This window comes from Ziziphus jujuba, chromosome 6 (genome assembly GCF_031755915.1).
Source record: "Ziziphus jujuba cultivar Dongzao chromosome 6, ASM3175591v1".
NCBI classification, from domain to species: Eukaryota; Viridiplantae; Streptophyta; class Magnoliopsida; order Rosales; family Rhamnaceae; genus Ziziphus; species Ziziphus jujuba.
The window spans coordinates 19,992,810-20,017,164 of record NC_083384.1 but is presented as its reverse complement, the minus strand read 5'-3'; the positions used below and the strand labels follow the sequence as shown (position 1 = coordinate 20,017,164).

Here is a 24,355-nt window from a genome sequence, read left to right as displayed (position 1 = left end):
AAATAGTCATTCAGCATTTAAAAAAAATTAAATATATCAATTTATCCTTAAAAAAAATTATAAGTTTTTCTGACCGTTGAATTACTTCAAGAATAAAAACTCTTTTAGATCCTTCATCAATCCCCAAAATTATTATTATTATTTAAAAATAATTATAAGTAATATTGGAACAAAAAAAAAAAAAAAAAAGTAGTTCAAAAATGACTGAATGATGATAACTATAATTTCATTTCTTTCCATTGTTTCTTTTAAAGTTTAAAACAGAGAATCTAATATCCAAAAATTAGAAACTTATATATTCTTAACATTTGCAGAAAATAATTGAAATGGCAATTAAAGTAGGGCCAAAAATATATATAATGTCTTTTTTCATCATTTACATCAATTTCCAATTATTTTTCGAATTTACAATTTCATAGATATATGTGTAAGGAGCTTACTAATTTAGGTTTCGTTTGGGATTGATTTGAAACTCAAAAAGTGAATATCAAATAGTTTAAAGCTACTTTATGTATTTAGTAAATTTTGAAAATTATGATTTTATAAGAGTCAATATCTTTGGCTGTTGTTTTTATAAGCAGCAAAACATTAGCTTTTAAAATTTTGATTTTAACTTCTTAAATTGTTTATAATTAATATACCAATTTTATTACTTATCAAAAAGTTAATATCATTTTTATCCTAAATCTATTATTATTCTACTGAATAAAGTTAAAAAATAAAATAAAATTAATCCTCTAAGTTTTTTTGTTGGTTATTTTTTTAAATTACAATAATACCAAATGAAACCTTAATCAATCTTGCGTGGCAACAAATTATAATGGTTTAAAATTGCGGTTTGAGAAAAATCTGCTAGTAATAAGCGTTGTTCCCTATTTGTTTCAACCAAAAAAAAAAAAAAAGAAAAAAGAAAAAGCGTTGTTCCCTCGTCTAATAATCCCTAATTCGTATCCTTATCCTCAAATAATAATAAAATTAAAAAATAAATAAATAAATTGCAGTTTGAGATTAAGCAGGTCCCATGGGCATAGCGGAAAGAAGAAAAGCGATCAATAAGTTGACCGAAAAGTGGTACCACGTCATCCCATTTTTTTGAGTTATTTGCGCCGGTTCTCATAAAGCGTCGCAGTTGGCACGGGTCACGCTGACCAAAATCCAGTGAATTCTCCTAATTACCCTTCATGGAAGGATGATTCTCTGCATTTAAGAACATGCCAACAATTGTGAGACTACGATATGCTTCACGAATAACGAAAATAGGAGCCCCCACTTACCAACTAGTCTTGGTGGATGTTTTATCAAAAAAGAAAAAGAAAAAACTAGTCTTGGTAATGCAACAAACGTTGTGAGTTTTTTGGAAAAACAATAATAATAATAATAATAAATTAAAAATGAAGGGTTTATATCATTTTATACCCCCAAACTAATGACATATTTCTCACATTATCCTTTAACTTATAAAACTTTATCATTATCCCTCTTGTTATTCTTGTTTTTGTACCACTAAACAATTTTGGTGGATGGATTTGATGAAATTAATTGTACATGATTTGAAACTTTGTGTAGAAACAAATTTAGGATATTAAATTTTACTTTTGTGCAGTATGTATCATCAATTTAGCCAAATTTATTATTAAAAAAAATGAAAATATAGTTTGTCAATATTGGTTCACAACAGTGGTCCTTTTTAATCACAAAGACCAGAGTTTTAGAGGAAATGGGAAATCTAAGATAAGCCTAATCAAAACTAGAATATAGCGATCCATCCAACCTCTGAGAACAAAAATATAATTTGATTTTATGTTATTGTATTCGGTGACTTAATGCCATTTTATTATGGTTTGCTGTCCTATATGAACTCATTTTTCTGAGCGTTTAATTTTATTCTTCTCCCTTATCATGACATATTGTTGAGTTGCATAAGAATAACTTTATTAACAAAAAAACTTTTAAGGCACACAAAATTATCTTAGATTAAGAAGCTTGCTTTATCTCTGAGTAAGCCTATTGAATTTATTCATTGAGCAACAATTCAAACACCAAAATCATATTATTTTAGAAGTAAGTATTTCTATCAATTAGGTATCATCTATAGGATGTGAGTTTTTAAAAATTTTTAATCAAACAAAGAAGACTTATTAATTAATGAACTAAAATAAATAAATAAATAAACATTTTGGTGTCTAATAAACTAAATAAATAAAAATTTTGGTGTCTAATAAACTAACACAAAATAGTTTGAGAAATCAGAAATGTAGCAACAGAACTAAGACAATAAATAAAAAGAAAGTTCAGATAAAGTCCAACCAATAAAAAAATTCAGCAACCATCCATTGTTTGGCTGATGCTGCCACCTGTGATTGAAAGTGTGCTAGAAAGTATTAGATAATTATTTCTCTTTAGAAAATTTTGATTAATTAGTAAATATGTTAAATAAAACAAAAATGATAAGGAAAGAGGCAATAATATCCTTGGCATAATATTATTGAAAACAATGTTATTTGTCACCTAATACGAATGTTATGTTCTAGTTTTCATTCCCAATTCGTGTTTAATTAGAAAGTTCACATGAGTTTTTATCATTTGTAAGACACAAATGAAAAAAATAAAAATGAAGTAGAAAATTCGGATTCCACATAAACTTTTGCTTCTTCTTTTTTTTATTTTTTATTTTTTTAATTTGGTTTTTGGTCTAAGTAAATGTAACAAATTTGACTGCATATATTAGGTGCCATTCAAGACTAATAATAATGCTTCCAATTAGAAAACCCTCTTGTGTTTTCAAATTTTTTTGATTTTTTTTTTTTTAATTGCTTCATTGTCTTTCACTATTTTCTTTCTTTTTTATGTGGGTTGAGAAAACAAAAAAGAAAGCTGATTAGCTAGTTATCCGTCAGTTCACTGTCAATGGCCAAACAGATTTTCCAATCTTTTGTACAGTAGCCCCCATATCACAAGCACAATTTAAGCGGATCTTAGGAAGGAAAGAAAGAAATCACATGCATAAAAAGAAAAGAACCCATGAACCAATCAATCTATTTTTTAACATCTAAACCAAAAAAAAAACAAATTGCCCTTGGTTTTTTTTTTTTTTTTTTAATTAGAAATTAAAAAAATAAATATTAAATAAAATATAATTCATTTTATGAATTAATTAAGTCTGACTAATTCTTCGATAAGAATAGTTTTTATACCTCCTTTTGCCCGGATACTTCGTTCATTTCAAGGCAGATAAAAAAAGTTTTTATAAATTCAGAAAATGAAGGGATTTTTGGGATCTTCTTTGGTCACCCTTCAAAGATTATCTATTCCCGACCCAAAAACTGCAATAACGTGCTTCTTTTGAGGCTATTTTTGTCATTTAGTTTTTTTTTTTTTTGTTTTTTTTCTTTTTGGTGTTGCAGTTTCTGTTTCATCCTCAAAATCATTGTTCCTATGCTTCACGCTAAAACAACTACAATAAAGAACAAAAATAAATAAATAAAATAAAATAAAAATTCCAAGAAATAGGACAGTTTCAAGAACAGGGAGACTGGACCTGAGCGCAGAAGCAGAGAGCATATTAACAGAATTAAGCGCTTTGTACTTTCAGAAACAACCATTCTTGGTCCACAGGCATAAAACCAAAATAAACATTTCTTTTTTTCACTGAAATTGCTATACATGAAAAAGGGATTAACCAACAAATTTAGCAGCAGCTAATCTTCATCCATCTCTTTACCAATAAGCATTCTGAATCTTCTTTTTTTCCACACATAGAACTTGTAAAGTTGTCAAAGTTAGTAAACCCAGGTTTTTTTTTTTTTTTCTTTTTTCTGAGTAGAATACTGAATACTATAGTCTAATTTGCATAGCAAGTTGCTATGTAAGCTGATGAAAAAAAATAAAAAGCACTAGAAAATGAACTATAAATCATACTAAAAAAACGTTGGAAAGCATTTGATTTTGTGGACAATGTAAGGAGATGATAATAAATCCAGATGACCCAGTTGCTCAAAAAGGACTAAACAATCACCATATCCCTCGTATCAACAGATCTCTATCCGAAATTCCATTTTTTTCTTTTTAAATGGAAGCTCCTGTAAATTATGCATCAGATAAGACACTGAAATCATCTTCTTCCAATGGCGCAGGCAAATTAAGATCTATAAAACTTTCCCTCAACTTTACAGAATTCATAATACCTGATGATGATGTTGCTGTTGTTGTTGTTGAAGCATTCAAGAGGTGAGATCTCTTATGCCCACCAAGTGCTTGACCAGAACCAAAAACTTTGTAGCAAAATGGGCACTCAAACAGTTTCTCATTAGCTGCCGCTGCTGCTGCTAAATTACCATTTTTAGCTTCTGCTTCATTTCCAACGCAGCAAATCTTCTTGTGCCCACATAAAGCTTGATAAGATCGGAAAACTTTCTTACATTTCTCGCATCGATGCTTTGCACGAACTTTCTTCAACTTGATCTCTTCCAATCCTTCCTTCTTCATCGATCTTCTTACCGATTCTTTGCCAAGTTCTCGATCCTCTTCATCTTCATTGTTTCTCATCCACACGTCTCTTGAAAGCATAATCAGGCACATAGCAACGTCTTCTTCAGGTGAAGTATCGGAGACCGAACTCACCTGCTCCGGCTCCGGCACTGGCGAATACGATTCGGCCGAACTGGGTTTTCTCAACTTGGGCTTCTTCAATTCCAAGTTCTGCTTCTCAATCTCCGCAACAATGGGTCTCCGATTCCGCTTAGATCGTCTCCGAGTTGGGTTCTTTGACTCGGTCTCGCTCTCTCTGTCCTGAATGACGGACCCAGAATCAACCGCGAAAGAGAACTCGGGATCTGCAAACTTGAAACTCCTTTTCGGATTCTCTCTCAGCCCATAAATCAAACACTTTTCCTCTGCTTCCGCTTCAATTTCTCCGAGCTGTTGTTGTTGTTGTTGTTCTTGATCATCCTCTTCTTCATCAGAAGAAGAAGATGAAGATGAGGCTGATTCAGTACGGTTGCCGAGTTGCTGAACTTTCGGTGGAAGAGGAAGTGTGGCCAAATGAGCTTTCATATGACCTCCCAAAGCTCTGCCATTAGCGAAAGTTCTAGAGCAAAGCTTGCATTTGTGCCTCTCCATTGCCGAATACAGAGGAGCAAAGCAGAGCAGAGAGCAGAGAGCAAAAGAAGAAGATCAAAACCTTTTTTTTAGGTTCTCTCTCTCTCTCTCTCTCTCTCTCTTTTCCCTTTCTCTCTCTAAAAAGCTTTGCCTCTTGGGCAGCATAAGAGAGATTGGGAACTTAAAAGGAGTAGGTGACAAGCATTCCTCCACCAAAAGGACACACACAACCCAAAGATATTGATTTTTATGATTTTATATAACAATGAAAACCGGTTGTAAAACTGTTTTGTTTTTTTTTTTTTTTAATTGAAAAATTCAAATTTAATCTTTATTAAAAAAAAAAATAAATTTAGTGTGATCATGAATGGGAGAAAGAGAGACAAGCAACATGCAAACCTTGCCCATTTCAGGAAGAAACTTTCTTTCTTTTTTTTTTTTTTCTACCACTTTTTGGAAATCCATAAAATTGCCAGTTACATAAAAGAAAAACTGAACTCTTTGATGTAATTTTTATTATATATTTTTTTAGAGGGAGATATAGTGATTATTCATGTGATAAAACCATCATAGATTTGTTATTTTCAAGACCAAATTGATTATGTAACATGATATGTAGTTTAAAATGTATGAGCGGCCATTCTTTTTTTTTTTTTTTTTGGGTCCATTTGCAATCTTTGTTAATGCCTAAATTGCTGGATTTGATCTGAATACTATAATTCAATTTTACCATATCTCATTTTTTTTTCAATTATTTTACGTCCCATATTAATGGAGCAGTAAAGATGGCCTACTTACCCAACAGTAAATTTTTTTTTTAATCCATGTTTTTTTCCTCTCACAATTCTCTTAATCTCTTATGTATTTCAAAGATTTTATAACCTTTTTTTTTCCGTAATAAAAATAATTTTTTATGATTATGACTATGATTTAAATATGAAATTGACTAAATATCTCAAAAAGTTTTCCCACCTATACAAATGGAAAGCTATTAATTCCATTGCCTTTTTTTTTTTTTTTTAAATTCATACACTGAGTTACAGTGTAATTAAGTTGACAAATACAATTTCTATATTGATATACAACTTCCTTTAATTACCAAGATCCTTAGCTCCTAATTTAGGTTCATTTTTTATGTCAGTTTTTAAACTTCTCTTCCTTGTGCAGGACTTCAAGGGGTTAGATTTAACTACCATTAGGATTAATAAAGTAAAAAAGCGAAAAAAAAAATAAAAAAATAAAAAAGAGTTGGGAATAGGATATGCCCATATGGGGAGGCTTTTGTACTTCAAATGCTGTTTTTTTTATTTAAATAAATAAATAAATTTGATCATCATTTTGAAGAAAGGTTTTGGAATTCTGTTATTATGCAGCAAATAAGTTAAATTTAGGGGTGGCTTTTATGTGTGATTTGCATAGTTGTTGCTATTCAAAAAGAGTCAATAAAAACCCCAATGCAAGCAACCAGGTAGCTGGAAATCAGTGATTTCCCAACATTTATTAATAATTAATTAATATTTAACCCCCCAAAAAAAATGATAAATAAATATTTAAAGATTCTGTTACTTTTTGCCGGTGTTTATTAACTCCAACTGTGCGAAAGCTTTAGCATGCCCTTGCCGGGCCTTTTTTTTTATTTGTTTCAACCGTTAGAGCCACGCGCTTTTAATGTCGCTGGATCACAAACGCACATTCGAAATTATTAAAACATTTTCTTTCTTTTTTTATAATTTGTCAATACTAAGTTTAAAGTATCATCTAATAAATGATACTATAATTAAATAATTTTTCACCTTTTTGAGTTTTGAATAAAGAAAACAATATTTCAATTTCTAAATGAAAGATACTAGACGGTAGATTCAGTCAAAAAAAGAAAAAAGAAAAAGAAAGTAGACTAATATTGAATTTATTGACATATTTAAAATAATATTCAGTACTTAACTTAAATTTTGCTGGTCTATACTTCTTTCTTTTTTTTTTCTTGATAATTTTGTTTGATCAATGTCATATATATTCTCCAAAATAATAATTATCGATGTTATATATGGAGTTTGAAATTTTTAAAAATAAAAATATCTATAAAGGTTAAAATTTATAGGAAAAATTAATTTAATTTAAAAAATCAAATTAAGATATGAATATTTGAATTTAAGAAAGCAGTGTAACCAACCTTATAGGAATTGAGTTAATCTAACATGGGTTTTGAATTGTGCGTATATCAAAATTTTAAGGATAGAATTTAATTTTTTTTTAGTTTTATTTTTTGGATATATATAATTTTTTTATAGAAAGCTTGGTTATATTATATGTATTCTAACCACGTTACATGTTATCCGGTGTTGCAAATAAACATTAGCTATATCTAATAGATTACATATAGCAAAGTTGTACAAACATTTTATACTAAAATTGTATTATATATTAATAATATTAGATTTGATCAAAGTTGCAAGTAAACATTGAATACATCTAATAGATTACATATATTAAGGTTGTGCATATATTTTATAGCAAAGTTGTGTATATATATATATATATATATTAAAAATATTAGAATATGATCAAATGGTTTATCAAATTTTTTTCAAAATGACATGACAAATAATGTATTATAAAAAGATAAAAAAAAGAGATATGAAAAATAATGTTGCTATATGTTAATAATTGAAAAGAAAATTCATATAATTTAGATATGAGTAATTAAAATTTAATAAAAAATCTATAAAAAATTATTACATTAGTTTTTTAAAAAATATTATCATTTTAGTTGATAAATAAATTTAATAAAAAATTTGTGTCTCTATTATAATTTATTAAATTACACAATTAGATAGTGCTTATCATAATATTACCATTCACATAACCGTGTAATTATTTTTTTATTAATAAAAATTTAAAAATTTCCCTTTGTAAAGTTTGATAAAATGTTCTCAAAATGAATGATTTGAGAGGATTAGTAAAAAGATTTTGAAACTTTTAAGTCATTAAAAGAATAAAAAGAAAAAAAAAAGAAAAAGAAAGAAAAAGAAGTAGACGGTGCAAATTCGACGTGGAGGTGGAGAGCACCCAATTATAGAAGGCGTAGCACCCAATTATAGAAGGCGTCAAGGTACACACACCTCTGGGGTGGGTCTGAGTTTTGAGTGCTCACACATACAAAGAGCAGAAGACGGGTCAGTCTTCTTGATTTGGCTTTTGATTCGTATCAGACTATCAGTCTCTTATCTTGCAGTTCCACTCTGCGACCAGCATGCCAGCTTCGTACGTTTCAAATAATAAGACCCATTCACCATCACTCACACACCTCAAATTTTTTTTTTTATTTCATTTTATATTGTATTTTTATGTTTTTTTTTTTGGGTGGAGGTTCAAGAATTGTTTAACCACATTATGATTTGTTAAAACATAATTTTGTTTCAGTAGTTTTATCATTTGTCACCATCCACAATCATCGGTTGACAACTGATAATTATTAATGGATGGCATTTGTTATTTTTTAGTTTTTTAATATTAAAAATTTAATATAGAAAAGTTAAAAGTTTAAACAAACCCAGTTAAATTCTCACCATTCTTTCATCACTAATTTATGATAAATAATATTTCTCTTTTTTAGTAAGGAATAACCAAAAATTGAATAGAGCAGAATGATGTCAAAATAATTGTAATTATCACATATTATTTTATACAATTTTCTATAAATTTTACAATTTTTAAGAGAAAAGGTGTTTTATTTGATTTTAATGTTTATATTAATGTTAACAAAATTCTTCAGACTATCTAATATTGTATTTTTCTTTGTAATATATATATATATATATATGTATATTTAGTTGTGGTTTTTGGGAATAAAATGTTAATTTACTTATTCAAAATTTTTTAAAAAATTCTATTTATTATCCAGTGACCATAGCTAAATGAGATCTATATCTGTATACTTAATTTGTTATTTAAATGATTTACTTTCCATATTAATGTTAGTTTTGAAGATCAAAACAAAATTAAACAAAAATAAATAATATTTTGTCATATTAGCAATAGGTCCCAACTTGGTGATGAATATTAGTTGTTGGAGTATTTTCAATGGTTCTGTGTATTATCAGATTTTTTTTGCCAAATTAAAAAAATAAACAACCATTTAAAATAGTAATTTTAATAAACTATTTAAACATTCTGTCAAGTTGATGTGACAAGAAAAAATAGATGGTAATTCTTTATTTCTGAAGTTTTGTCATATATTATAAAATTTTCTTAAAAAGTAAAATTTTTATTAAAAAATCAAAACTTTAAAAAAAAAAGACTTAATAAAATATACATAATTAATTAATAACCATAAATAACATTCTGCAATCTACTTAGTAAATTCGCAAATAATAAATGTATAATAGGTGTATGTGTATAGTTTTGAATAAAATTTTTCATTTTCTATATTAATATCAAATGTAGTGAAAAATACACATTTTTTAGAAAGGAAAAGCTTAAAATAAATATTAATCATATTGTTGAATTATATAATTAAAAAAATATATAATTTTGAAAAGATAAATAATTTTAATTAATTTTTTCTCTTCTATGAAAACATTAAATAATATGCTCTAATAAGATTTATTTTATTTTCTTATTTTCTTCTTTTAATTATTTTATGTTTTTATTTTTTTAATGTATTAAACTATTATAAGCTTATTTTTATCTTATATATAAAAAATAAGTAATTTTAATATATACATATATTTATATCCGTATTTTTTAATTTACAATGCATTATCAAATTTTTAACATTTTTTTACGTATTTTTTTGACCAAAATTATTTTCATATTTAAATAAATAAAACAATTTATATATATATATATATATATATATATATATACATATCATTTATGTATTTTTATTATCGCATATCTAGCTAACTATGTTCTATGCATTATTATTTGAAAATAATTTTAAAATTGATTTACATTTATACTATATAAATTTATACGATAACAATTTCTATCCCATATAAATAAAAATTTATATTCATCGATATGCTCTTATATATATTAAAACTCAAAAATTAATAAAAAATGTTATCGGCCACCACCAAAAATAATCACCAATGGGAACTAGGATCTTTCCGTTTCTATGGAAATGAAGGATCTCAAATTAGATAAATAATATAATGCCATATATTTTGAACAAAGTTGAACCATTGAATTATTTTACTTGCCTAAAATAAGATTTATTATCATAATATTTTGAATAGTTTTAGAAAATAAACCATACAATTGATAGTTTATATATTTGTAACTTATTTTCTTAAAGCTTTTGGTTAATATTAAATATAAATATTTTCTAAATAAATACAAAATGTAAAATACATTTTTTTTTTTTATATACATATGGATGAATTTAAAACATATATGGACAAATTTTTGAACTAAGCAGTAACCGAAAACTATAAATCAAAATCTTTTTACCTGATTTTTTTTGTTTAAAAAAATTATGAAGTTTTTGAATTATTGTTAAAATTGATAAATCATAAACATTTCATTATTGTAGTTTATAGCATTTATATATATTAGAGCATCTCTAATAGTTATGTACATTCGAGCTTATGTGCCAAACGGTATGAAAAGTGCTGATGCTTGGGTGGTATACTATCTATCAATAGACAATATCTATTTAAATTTTTTTTTACAATATGTATTATTTAGAACTTTAAATGAAACGAGTTGGTGTGTTGGAGAAGAGAGGAGAGAAAAAAAAGGAAGAGGGAGAAAGAAGAGGCTTTGATTGATGAAGAGAGATGAGGGATGAGAGAGAAAGAAACTAAATTTATGACCCACACTGTCTAATAAACCTTTCATAAGAGCATCTCCAATGGTTTTTTTTATTAGAATCTATGTGACATTAATTTTGAAAAGTGCTCATACTTATATGACATTCTATCTACTTAATAGATAATATTTTAGATAATTTATTTCCAATAGGTTCTGTTTAAAATGTTATGAAATGCTAATGTATAATTTTTTATTTTAAAATTATATCAAATTAAAAAAAACAAAAGCCCATACATGAGTCATTTTTCTTTTAATAAAATTCAATAAAAATAAATAAAATGTTGACTCAGCATGTCTAATTAAACTTTCAAAAGTAGACAGTGTTATTTAGAGTTTTTATTTTTTTTGTTACCACATCAGCTTGATAAAACTAATGTACTGAACCATTAGAGATGATTTTTTTTTAAAACCTTATCTATTTATCTGATATGACAAAAGATTTTTAAATGTACAGAATCAACATACAAAACCATTGGAAATGCTCTAAGTAGAGTGTTTATTAGACAAATTTTTTTTTTAATGCCACTTAAGCTTGATAGAGGTCTTGTAAAATACCATTAGAGATAACGCTTTTAAAACACTATTTGTTAGTTTGATATAACAAAGTATTTTTTAGACAGACATGCTTAATGGAGAAACGATTGGATGTCCTCTAAGTTATAACAATATTTGATATGGGAAAAAACATAACTATATAATTGATTTAGTTCTTTATTTTAAAAATTATATAAATATATATATATATATATATATATATATATATATATATATAATTTTTAAAATAATAAAGAAGGAAACTAAAGTTATCTAAGTATATTTAAAAATTTAGAGAATTATTTTTTTTAAGTAAAATGATTGATTTAATTGTAACTATTAAATAAATATTGTATGGTGTGGTATGAAATGTTTCAATCAACTTGAAAATTTTCCTTTTAATAAATGAAATAGATTCAATTGATAAGCTATTTACATTTATATGTGAAAGATTGTGCATTTTGAGATACTAAAATGAGAAAATATATTTTAATTATAAGAAGACTATTATTGTAAATGGCAAAAAAATAAAAATAAAAAAAAATAAAATCTTTCATTTCATTTCATTTCCATAGAAATAGAAAGGATCCATATCCCACTAATTGGACCGGTATACTAGTTGGCAATATATTTAATTAAACTTTGATTCAAAACCAAGCATGGAATCCAAGCAATCTTTTTTTTTTTTTTTTTTTTTTTTTTTCCTGCTGAAAGAAATCCAAACTCTCAATCAAATCCGCTTTGCATGTATAATTTATAATTTAATTAAACTTTTATATAAAAACAAAACAAAATCAAAATCACAAGCTAACCTTTTACCTATCCCTAACTTTACCTCTTCGAATCTTACCGAAAAGGAAGGACAAGAAAAAGAAAAAGAAACAAAACTTTTCCTCTTGAAGTATTTACTTTGCTTGCTTATATAATTTTGCCCTTTCTTTTTAAAGGTTGGGGGGTAAGGGTCTGGAGAATATACATCACGCGCTTCAATGGTTTAGTGTTGAAACAATTCGGCGGTGGGTCCACTTCCCTATGATTGGAGATGGTTCGGTGCTTTGGTGTGGTCCTGTGTGGATAAGGGGTCGGGTTGGTCCAATGGGTCCGGGTTTTGTCGGATTACTTCTCGTGAGCAGTCAAAATTTGCAATTTCATGATCTGGGCTGCAGTGTGTGTTAGGCACCCCTATACCTACTTTCCTCTAATAAGTGATTATCGGATTGAATTTTATGTTGAAAAATAATATAAAATAATATATCTTTTAAGTAAAATATTTACCACAAAGTCGTATGGGATTTTTTTCTTTTTCCGGAAAAGAAAAGATGAATGGAAGTTAAACAACCAATTTGTTGTTATTTGACCCGTCCACTTTTCTTTGTTTTCCATTTCCTAATTATTTTTCTAATAATTTCTATAATTATGCTGTAATATATTTAAAGTTTTAAAATGGTTTTATATCATTTTACTTGTGAACTATAATATTTTTTACTTTACCTTCAAAACTATAAAAATTTTTCCCATTGTCTTTTAAATTATTGTTTTTGTATTATTATAATTCAAATAGTTGTTTTTGACGTAGCAATTTTAATAAAATTAACTGTATGCAATCCATATAACTTTGTTTCGGGATCAATTTTATTACATTTTGTTTTACTTTTAAACAATGTAAATGATTAATTTGATCAAATTTATTGGAGAATTGCATAATTGCCTAAAATGAGACAAAAAGGGGTAAATCTTAATGTAGTATCCACTAGTTTGGACATATTGCATTTTAAATTTTCACATTTAAAACGTTGCAATTTATGTTTATAACTTTAATTGTTGCAATTTGATTCAATTTAACTTTTTGATTAACATTTGTTAACTATTCCATTATTAAATCTCGGGTGGTTATTACCAACAGATCCTCGGCCAGGGTTGAAAAAGGGGAGGTTAATGTGGATGTCTTATTCTCATGACGATCTGTCAAATGCTACTGGGTCCCATTCCAAACACGGGGGATCAGGTGCTTCAGCCATTTGATCGAATACTGTACAGCCGAATTTGAAAAACAGAACAAAATTTGGAATACAAAAGGCCAGTTTATTAACGCTGGCAAACAGCAGCCACATAAATGAAATCTGATTTTGATGAATACCGGAAAAAAAATACCATTTTATTTGGTGCAATGCAGAATAATATTGACCAAGTTTCTTTGTTTTTTTTGGTAAATATATCGCCCAAGTTTATAAGAACAAGTGTAATAGTAAGACATAAAAATTATTATAACCAATAAGATATGTCCATTTGTCATGATCGTTTAGGTACAGTTGAAGCCTATAACTGGTGGACCCATTTCAAAGTAGACGCTGCCAAACCATGAGCTTGACATTTACATGGGCCCCTTAGTACTAATTATGTTGCTAAATGGGAAGGAAGCCCATATATATTTTTGGTGGAATAATAAATTTCATTATCAAAAAAAGAAAAACAGTTAGAAAAAAAATATTAAAACTTTAAAATTAACTTTCAATGCTACAACCCCAAGGACTTTACTTGACCAGAGGTCAAGGATTCAAATTGGGATAACTCTGGTGGAAGTAGAAGATATCTATTAATACTTTAATCATAAAAAAAAAAATTAGATCCTTATTTAATTAGATACACGGAGATACTTTTAGTGAAAGACCAAAGACACTTCCAATACTATGAACCTCTCTTATGAATATTATACTTTTTTTCTTATTAGGTTTGGAGGTCAATGTCCATGTATTGAAAAAGTTCATTTTCTTGGACAATATTTTCAAATTGGAATATTCATACCTATTATATTAAAAGGAAAAAATAAATAAATAAATAAAGAAGCAGTGAGCTGATCAGTACTACCAAACCATATTTTAATAAAATAGTAATGTTACAGTTACTTAAATATTTAAATATTGATAAAATTTATTTATTAAATAATATGTATTAAAATATTATTAATTAACATATTCATATAATCTAAATATGAAAAAAAGTATCATAAATAAATTAAAAAAATAAAATAATTTAATATTATTATATCATTTAGTAAATAAATTTGATAAATATTTTAGTAGTTTTAGCATAAATATGACCATAGTTTAATTTTATTTGTCCTATCATCGTTGTAATAACTTACTCCTTGTTTGGTAACATTTATGTTTATGATTTATGATTGTCTATTCTTAGCTTTTTTTTTTTTCCCCATAAATATTGTATTTAGGTTACATATAACTTATTTATACTTTAAATAATAGTTAAGCTTTTTATCTAGCTACAAAATTTAAAGATAGAGAAAAAAAGAAAAAGAAAAAAAGAAAAACTAAATTGAAAAAAAATTTCAAACTCTTATGAAATGGAATTTATTTTGATAAACATTTTTCTATTTGTTATTTGACGAATTTTATCATTCATATATGCCTAATATCTTAAGCAAAAAAAGAAAAAAGAAAAAAGAAAAAAAAGGAATGTAAACATTATGAAACGAGTTTTTAATAATATTAAGTTGAATACAATTTGAAACTTTTATTGGTATAAAAAAATACATTTTTATTTTATTTTTTTTAAAATGAAGGAATACAAATACAATACATTGAAATTTATAATTTTTATTGTATGCTTTCAACCTGTGATACAAAACCGTGACATTATTAATATTTTTTTGTTTTTTGAAACTTAAAAAATCTGCTTACATTCCACAATTTGGTAAAGGAATCTAGTCTTTCATTAAATTTAGCCAGGTTGGGCCAGCTGCTTACAAACCCACAACATATATAAATACATTAAAATCGAAGCTAATAAATTTCACGTGCATGCCAAAATTAAAGCCGCTCCTACTTGTACTTGGGAGGAAATTGCACCTTTATTATTTTAGCTTATTTTATTTGATTTTATTATTATTTTTAAAACATATTAAAAAATGGTTTTAATTAGGCGATCTTACCGGACCATGTAGAGTTTGCAGTTTAAGCAAATAACGTGATCCTTATTAAGGTTTCTTGTCTGGCACACGTGAGGGGCGAGCTAGCAACTTCAGTACGCACGTGATCATGGTTGTGGGGTATTGGGCGGAGGCCGCAGTTGGAAAAACCCGTCTCACCGCTTCTCACTTATTTATTTATTTTGTTTTGTCATCTCTCACCGCTTTACTCAATACATTGTATGCCAAGCTTAAAGTCCCATAAACATGTGTCTGTGACGACGTTGAGCCGCATCAAATCTAGATTATATATGTATTTATTATAACTATATATATATATATATTAATGAAAAAAAGTGGGTATTTTGATTTTTACATATGCATAATTCTATTAAGAAGGAGAAAAAAGTTTCTTCAATAAGAAGTAGAGTGCTATTCTAAGCGTGAGAGATTATCCAATCTGCTACCTTATTAGAATATGAGTAGAAATAGTTGAAATATCATTGATCCCAAACCCCCTCACTTATAGATCAGTTTTTGATCCTTACAAATGTCAGTTTTTGAAATGGATGACAATGTGAAGGTGGAGGGATTCGAACCTAAATTTCTAGGATTTTATGATCTGATACCATATTAAAGTACCATTGATTCCAAAAATCTAAATTAGTGGGATGTGCATTTATTATATGTATATCAGGTTTTGTGTCTAACAAAATATGGCTAAATTGATAAAATAAAATACTAAACTATAAAAAATAATCAAACATTATAGAGCATGCTCTACATCTACCTTATTAGCATATGAGGAAAAATAAGCCTAAATTGATGAAATAAAATACTAAACTGTAAAAAAAAAAAAAAATTATTATAGAGCATGCTTTACATCTATATATTTATCTTATTTATCTTTCCATGATTTGGTCTATGATGTTACGACTATTCCTCAATTCTTCTTTAAATTATTGTTCACTTGCTCACGACTATCCTTCAATTGGTTTTTGAATTGGTCACGACTATCCATCTGTTGTTTCTTGAATTGCTCACGACTATCATTTTGTCGTTGTTGTTTTCTGAATTGCTGAAGAAATCTCAATGTCTGCTGGTCTCTCTGGAATTGCTCATAACTATCATAATGGTCTTTCTTGAATTGCTCACGATCTTTCAGTTTCTGGAGTACCTCATTGACAGTCGTTATTGGTCTCTCCAAATAATTCTGCATAGAAATCAAAATTTTACATAAAGCTAAAGCCTATCCAAATTTAAAAATAATTTATCAATTTTTGTCTTTGGATTTTTTTTTTTTGTTTTTTGGGTTGCCACTATTAACGAATTAAAAAGATGACTGAATTAAATTATAAGAGATTTCCTAAATTAATAATCATGTTTTAAAATTAATATTCTTTATGATACAAAGGTTTCTTAAGAGAATTTTTATGATATATACTAGCATTGCAACGTCTACCAAAGTTGCAATAATGTTTGTGTTCATAATTGTCATATGTTTAAGATGAACAGATTTTGAAGCACACATAACAAAATAGCAATGATGTAAACTGTTAGTGTAATCGTTTTCAAGTGGATGTAATTTTTAAGTATGCAAACAAAGTGATTTTGAAAATTTAAGCACTGTGTCCCTGTGGATGTAATTATAATTGTCTATGAGGCATGTCATCACATTGCATTTTTAGAAATGAGTAAGAAAAAAATCTTAAACAATTCTTTTGATAGACATACCCCAAAACTATCCTTCAATTCTTTCACTTGCTTTTTGAATTGCTCACGACTATCATTCAGTTGTTTCTTGAATTGCTCACGACTATCATTCAGTTGTTCTTTGAATTGCTCTCGATCTTTCAATTTCTGGAATAGCTCACTGAAAGTCATATTATTGGTTTCTGGAAATAATTCTGCGCAAAAATCAGAAGTTTTATAAATAAATAAATAATTAATCACATAAAGCTAAAGCTATCCAAACTCTTTATTTTGTCGAAAAAATATAGTTATCCAACTCTTTATTTCGTGGAAAAATATAGTTGAAAGAGGAATATAAGTGGCATGAGGAATAATCAAAATTAATATTATTTATGACCCAAAGGTCTCTTCAGAGACTTTTAATTTATGATACCAGCATAGCAACGTGTTTGGTGTCTGTGTATATAATTTTTAGATATGTAAATGAAAAGATTTTGAAGCACACATAAGAAAATTATAACGATGTTAATGTAATTGTTTTCAAATGGATGTAAATGGTTAACTATGCAAACAAAGTGAGTTTGAAAATTTAAGTACTGTGTCCATGTGGATGTAATTATAATTGTCTATAAGGCTTGTCATTTCATTATTCTTAGAATGAGAAAGAAACTCATCAGCTATTCACTAAAAAATATCTCATTAATTCTATTGAGAGACACATACCCCAAAGCTACAAATTGGAAAAAAATAAAAAAATAAAATAAAGAATCCAAAGCAAATAATAGAATTCAAGTAAACAATAAACCTTGTTAAAAAAGAAAAAAAGAAAAAGTAAACAATGTGTACCGACACATGCATTACATGAGGATGAGACAATTAGATAAGAGTCAGTCCTGGCCCTGTTAGTCAATTTTTTTAGATGGCTAAAAAATGAGCAGAAGATTTTAAGAAAAATCAAGTCATGAGTTTTAAAGACATATAATAAGATACCTCAATATGCCATCACTTGCTACACAATAATTTTCAAGTGAGTCATAAAACAAAGATGAAATTATTGTTTTTCTAATATCAAGATAAACGACAACAATGATAGCCGAGAATCAATTAGTGAATATCCACATGAAATCAATATGAGTATATATGTCCCTAAAAATGACTAAGAATTGTTTCATTCCATACAACACTGTAAAAATAGGTTGAATATCTCAAAAATATTATTCCAGACTTAGAAATAAAAAAAGAAAAAAAAAAAAAGAAAAGAAAAAAGGATGAAGGAATAAAAACTTAAAATGTCTATTCATGAAACAATGGGTCAACACGTAAAACAGGATAACTAGTATTGACAATTATCAATGAGGGAACATAAACGGCAACAAAGCAAAACAAATCGAACTTCAAAACACAAAGAGAAAACAAGGCTATAGAAGAAAACATAAATAATTGAAATTGAAACTTGAAAAAATTATGTGAAGACAATAATCGGAAAACCTATAAGATTGGAGAGAGACAAATCCAAGGGGCAGTAAAACACAAATTTAGAAGAAAATAACCTTTTTATAGAATCCAAAAAAAATTATAGGCTACCCAAAAAACCTCAACAAAAAGAATTATAATAAATGCATTATAGGGGCAAAATTGACAAACAAGGCTTAATTTCCCATGGTAAAAAGTCCTCCTCCTTGAAGCTAAAGCAAGAGTCCTTGTTGGAGAAGCAAGAGCCCAACAATCTGACAAGAAAATTCGTTCTCTTTGCACATTATTGGTTGTTATTATTATTATTATAATCCTTCCATCTTATAAATTATAATATATGTTCAAACAAAATTATTTAGATTTGGGCCTGGTTAAATTTAGCCTCCTTAATTCGGGTGATAAATTATATATACTCCTTTTTTTTTTTTTTTTTTGGTGTAAAATGGGGATCAATGACCCAAAAAAACAAATAAATTAAATATTCCTATATGAATTTGTAGGACCTAGGTAAGTATGGTAATTTTTTTTTCTCGATATACTCGAAATTAGAGAATTCGAATTTAGACCTCCATTTAGGATACCATGAACTTTGTCAAAAATGGTGTTGTGTACTTAGTGGAATTTAAATGCCAAATAATTGAAATAACGAATCTCTTTAATTATAAAACAACTTTATGAATAAATTTTGCTTCAATGAATCTCTTTACAATATAATGTTCGAAATTTGTCCTTCTAAACGTCTAAGTGGTAAAGTTTACTCTTTCTTCATGCAAAAATTCTGAATTTGAATCTCCCCCATCCCGTCCTAAGATCAAAATAGAAAAAGAAAATAAATGTTGAAATTTTAAACTTTCTTATCAGCGACAATATGAAAGAAACAATTTCCAAATTTTCCCTAGCAGCATTGCCGCCAGCCAATCTATATTGGAATTCGTTGCAAAAATCCAATAATACCCCTCCCCAAGAGAAATAATTAAAAAATTGAATAGGTCTGATATGCACAACTTCATTTGTCCTTCCCAAGCAAACTCTTTGTCATCTTTATCTACTCCCACCATCATGGTTTTGTTCTGCAAAAACAGTTTACTCATTCATTGTTCAGCATTATCTTCAAAGCTTCCTCCCCTGTGTACTTAATTCTATTTGTATAGCTGATCTGCTTATCAAATTATATGTACACATAGAAATTATCTATTGTACTCCATTGGATAGCTTATGGTGGAAATATATTAACGATAAATTACATGTACATAAATGTTAAGCGTTCAATATAAATTATCCCATGGAGTGCAGTAGATGATTTCTAGATATATATGTTGTGTGTAGTATATACACAGACAGAAAGGGAGAGAAAAAGGAAGAAGACTAGGATTCAAGGGTTAATGTGTTTGCCTTTCATTTTCCATCTATGTTCTAAAGAAAGAAAAAAACTACAAATTAATTAGTTTAGCTAACATACATATATTATAAAAACATATATCAACTTAAGAGAGGCTTCTCTGCGTCGAACTCACTTTCAAAGCCATTGCCATATCCTTCTTTCCCTTTTGCCCACAGCACGAAGTAAAGCCCGGTAAACATGAGGAACATTCCAGCAAGACTGCCATGCATCATATATAAATAAATATTATTAATAAAATAAAAAAAAATTACTAGTAATTTTTAATTATAATTAATTAAGAAAACTAGACTAGTATAGCTAAAGATTAATTAGTAAAGAGAAGATATTTAATTACCTTCCTAAACTAACGGTGTCTCCTAAGGTGACAACTGAGAGAATGACAGAGCAGAGAGTGGAAATGGGGTTAAACATGGAAACTAGAACTGGCCCTCTTTTCTTCATCGCCCACCCGTTGAAGCTCACACATGCCCCGCTTACTGCACCTCCCTAGATCAAATTCAAATACAATGTTTCCTTCAGTTTATTTTTCATTTTATTTTTTTAGAATATATAAAGTGTTTTGATTCTTTTTGGTTTTCGTATAATATTAACTTCTTAATTCATTAAAAAGATTTCATTTTTTAGTTATGAAAATTCGTGACTATAATTGTAAATTTGCTGTGATTTAAAAATGTCAACCAAATAGGGAGAAAAATTTATATGCAATTGAATATATAATGTGGTTATAACATATCATTCATACTTAAACCCTCAATGATTGAAAGTCAAACGATTCATATATTTTATTATGATTTTATTTTGATGTCGTTATTGTTGACCAGTATAATAATGTGGTATAATATTTGGACGTAATTTTCCTTGACTGATATTTGTTGCTATAGTTTTGGCTATGACTATAAAATTTGTTGAGATCGAGGTAACTTCTTAATCACAAATTGATAAAAAAATAAATTTACAACATATTATTTACTATAAAAATACTCCTATTCTCAAAATTATATTTCCTAGAATTGCAATGTTTAATCAGGAACATTTTGTTTTGTTCTGCGACTCAAACTTCCATTAGCTAAAATACAAGTTATTTATTATTGTTTATTACTATTAGTATCTTTAATTTGTCTTTATCTTTTCAGAGGGTCAAAGTCAATGGCAAATATACAATTCAAGGCACATAGAGAGTGGGGAATATTCCTGAAAATTTACCAGAACAGAATAGCCAATCATGTCTCCAACGCTCACAAATGGCAAACCAATTTCAAACTTATGGTCTTGAAATAGCTGCACAGCTCCAGTTATGAATACCCCGATCAAGGATGTTATGGCGCACAACGATATTGGTGCAGGAAAATCACCCAACGTGAAAGCCTAAAAACCATATATATATATATATATATATATAAATCCATTTAAAAGTTGGTAACCGAAAAAAGAGAATAACAATATCAAAATTATACAATAAACAATGGTTATCTGTTATCATTGGCAACCTATCATTAGGAAATCTAATGATAAATTTATATATAATTGATGTGACAATTTAATTAATTACGTTGCAATAAAATTGGAATCTTTAATTCTATTCCATTAATGTACCTGCAAGACAACATTGGAGGATAAAACGAAGACTGCGGCGAGCAGATACAAGCAGCCGATGATCTTCGACTTGTCGAAGATAACATTCGGTGGTGGAGTTGCCATATATTGAGCCTCTTTTGAGGGTGGTGCTGTGACGCTGTGCATTATGCTCATTGTGAGAGCGCCTAACACACACAGCAAAGTCCCTACAATCTTCACTTTGCTATATAAGCAATTAAAATTTATTCTCTCTAATCTGCATTAAAAAGAAACAATTTTCAGAGTTAAATTTTTAATTTACACCGACTAATTAACCTCTGTTTTTTATAGGGGGCTTATTTTGCATTTTTCATTAGTAGAAAATGAGATTATTATATATATATATATATATATATATACCTTACGGTGCATGCAATTATAAAAATAAGCCCTGGAGCAAGATTTGGCATGGCTGTTGCCATTGCTGGTGATGTTAACTTGATTCCCTTGAGGAATAGGGATTGGAATAAAGTTACCCTGCAAAACAAACACCAAAAAATGACCAAAAATTAAGAAAATAAATAACATATGTGTGTGTGTGTGTGTGTGTATACATATATAGAAGCTAATTTGAGAGACTTGGATGACTGATAAAGTTATGGTTGGAGATTATGTTATTATTATTTTAATGGAGTTTTCAAACGATTATAAGAAAAACAAGCCAAAATAATGAGGCTCTATTAAAAAAATTAAATTACTCAGTAAGTCCGCCAACATAGATTCATGTTACAAATATATAGATGAATAATATATGGATAATATATTCAGATATATTTATAATAGGAACCTATAATGGCCCTACCTATAGAAGACAAGATTTTAGTGTTGATTCATGGGGTAAGAAAGTAGAACATCCAAATAATATTAATTTGATGAAGGTTTTGTTATTATGGATCATGAAAGCATATATTAACTTTATTATGATGCTCCACCACTAACTTATGCAAACACAGATCTAGCTTAAAAATTGTAAGTTGTTGGCTTTGTTTCAAAAAGGGTATCGGATTTTTATTTTAAGATGGGGTTCACTTTTATGTGTGAAAAACGAATATGGATTTTAAAACTAAAATACGATAGAAATACAGTAATTTTTTTTACAATTTTATTTTTTTAATCTTTTAATAACTTTTTAAATTTCAATTCAAAATAAAATGCTTGTAGTAGTCTACTCTTCCTATTTTATTTTAATTTAAATCTTGATTTTTTTTGGGGGACGCAATTTAAATCTTGATTGATATAACACCATCACACATAATTTTTCAATTACTCAAAATTTATTACCATAATGATAGAAATGGAAATGGCAAATCACCGTAAATTTTTCGCTATCCTGGAAACATAAAAAGTACAAAATCTGAAAAGAAAATTGAATTGCTTCTGGTATTCATTTTCCTAAAATTTCAATGGAAAATCATGTAAGGAAAAAAAAAAAAATTCTATTTAATAAAAAGATGCAGGTAAAAACATAAATCTATGTGCTTACCCCCCAAAGGATATTAACGCCAGCTGAATCATCAGCTTCAAAGTTAGTTCCCTTGGCCATTTACTCCTGCAAAACAAACATAAATAGTCCATCATCAAAATTTTCCAGCACTTCTAATTCATCAAACACAAAAATGAAAAAAAAATTTTTTTTTAAAGATTTGAAAAAAATAATAAGAAAACTAAAAATTCTATAATTTATGAGAAAGAAAGAAAAAAAGAAATATACATATATATATATATATATATATATAGGATTTCTCTTATGGAGCATGGTGGACAAAAATTAAAGTCCAGAAACGACTTAATACGGATAATAAACATGTGCAGAGAGAAAGAGAGGAATTGAACCTTTCGAAATAGACGGCGACCGGAGATAGGATGAGGAATGTGGCAAAAGTAGAGAAGATGACAATGGTGAAGGGACTTAGACCAAGAGACATTAGATAACTTAACAACAATGAATTCCCAGCATACACAAATTGCACCCCTACCAACCCTCCTATCATTGCCACATCTTCTATCACCTCCCACTTCATCGACTCCAATATTAATTTTCTAATCCTTTTGTTTTTCCTTTTCTTTTCCACCAAACACCAATCCAACTTGGTGTTCCAAACAAATACTCCCTTTTGGTTCTCTATTTTTGTTTCTTTTGCTCTTGCCTTTTTTTTTTTAAAATTTTTTTTTTGTCTCATATATTTATTTTACTTTTTTTTCTTCTTCTTTAGGTAAAGCCTGTCACTTTCTCTTCTTCTTGTGTTGAACATTTTTTCCGGCTTTGATTTTTTATGGTAAATATTTTCTACGTCATTTTGTTGAAACTTGCTAGCTGTTTTTTTGGTTTAAACTTGAGCTAACCTAACCTTCATGAAATTTCTCTACCAGTCCTTCCCCGGTTCTTCGCCTTCAAACGGTACTTCTTTCTTTCATTTTATTATTATTTTTTTCAACAGAAAAGTTAAAGAGAAAGGTAGGTAACCGTTCTCTCTCTCCTCTCTGTTTTTTTGTTTTTGTTTTTGCTTTTGTTTTGTTTTGTTTTTTTTTTTTTTGTTTTCCTTTATTTTATTTGAACAAATTTCTTTCCCTAGATTGTTTCATTAACCTTTTTCTAGATTTTTGTAACAAATTTCTATCCCTAAATTGTCTATGAGTCGCTCACTTTCTAGTTAACTTTTTCTTTAACAAAATTCCTACGATCCCTAGATTTCATGCTTTTAATTTGTCTCTATTTGGGAATATACTGTTGTTCTATGTTGTCTTTACCAAAAATATTAACTGCCTATATTTAATCTATATTACTTCATTTTTTTAACGTATTT

General features: G+C 27.8%; 2 protein-coding genes across 3 annotated transcripts; both read right to left on the bottom strand.

Moving 5' to 3' along the window:
- Nucleotides 1-3,618: 3,618 nt before the first annotated feature.
- Nucleotides 3,619-5,316, bottom strand: LOC125418808 (zinc finger protein ZAT4). Its single transcript, XM_048463365.2, has 2 exons — nucleotides 4,185-5,316; nucleotides 3,619-4,079 (listed from the first exon to the last, which is right to left on the bottom strand). The coding sequence occupies exons 1-2, from the start codon at nucleotides 5,116-5,118 to the stop codon at nucleotides 4,066-4,068; spliced, it is 948 nt and encodes a 315-aa protein (XP_048319322.2). The 5' UTR covers nucleotides 5,119-5,316; the 3' UTR covers nucleotides 3,619-4,065.
- Nucleotides 5,317-19,257: 13,941 nt separating this feature from the next.
- Nucleotides 19,258-24,050, bottom strand: LOC107430268 (WAT1-related protein At5g47470). Of its 2 annotated transcripts, XM_048463711.2 has the most exons (8): nucleotides 23,385-24,050; nucleotides 23,035-23,100; nucleotides 21,912-22,028; nucleotides 21,531-21,768; nucleotides 21,141-21,302; nucleotides 20,272-20,423; nucleotides 20,050-20,135; nucleotides 19,258-19,605 (listed from the first exon to the last, which is right to left on the bottom strand). In XM_048463711.2, exons 1-8 carry the CDS (start codon nucleotides 23,729-23,731, stop codon nucleotides 19,577-19,579), a joined length of 1,197 nt encoding a protein of 398 aa, XP_048319668.2. In that variant the 5' UTR covers nucleotides 23,732-24,050; the 3' UTR covers nucleotides 19,258-19,576. The 2 variants fall into 2 exon arrangements, with proteins under 2 accessions (XP_048319668.2, XP_024935109.3); XM_025079341.3 differs by lacking the exon at nucleotides 19,258-19,605 and having other exon boundaries at nucleotides 19,907-20,135; nucleotides 23,385-24,049.
- Nucleotides 24,051-24,355: the final 305 nt, after the last annotated feature.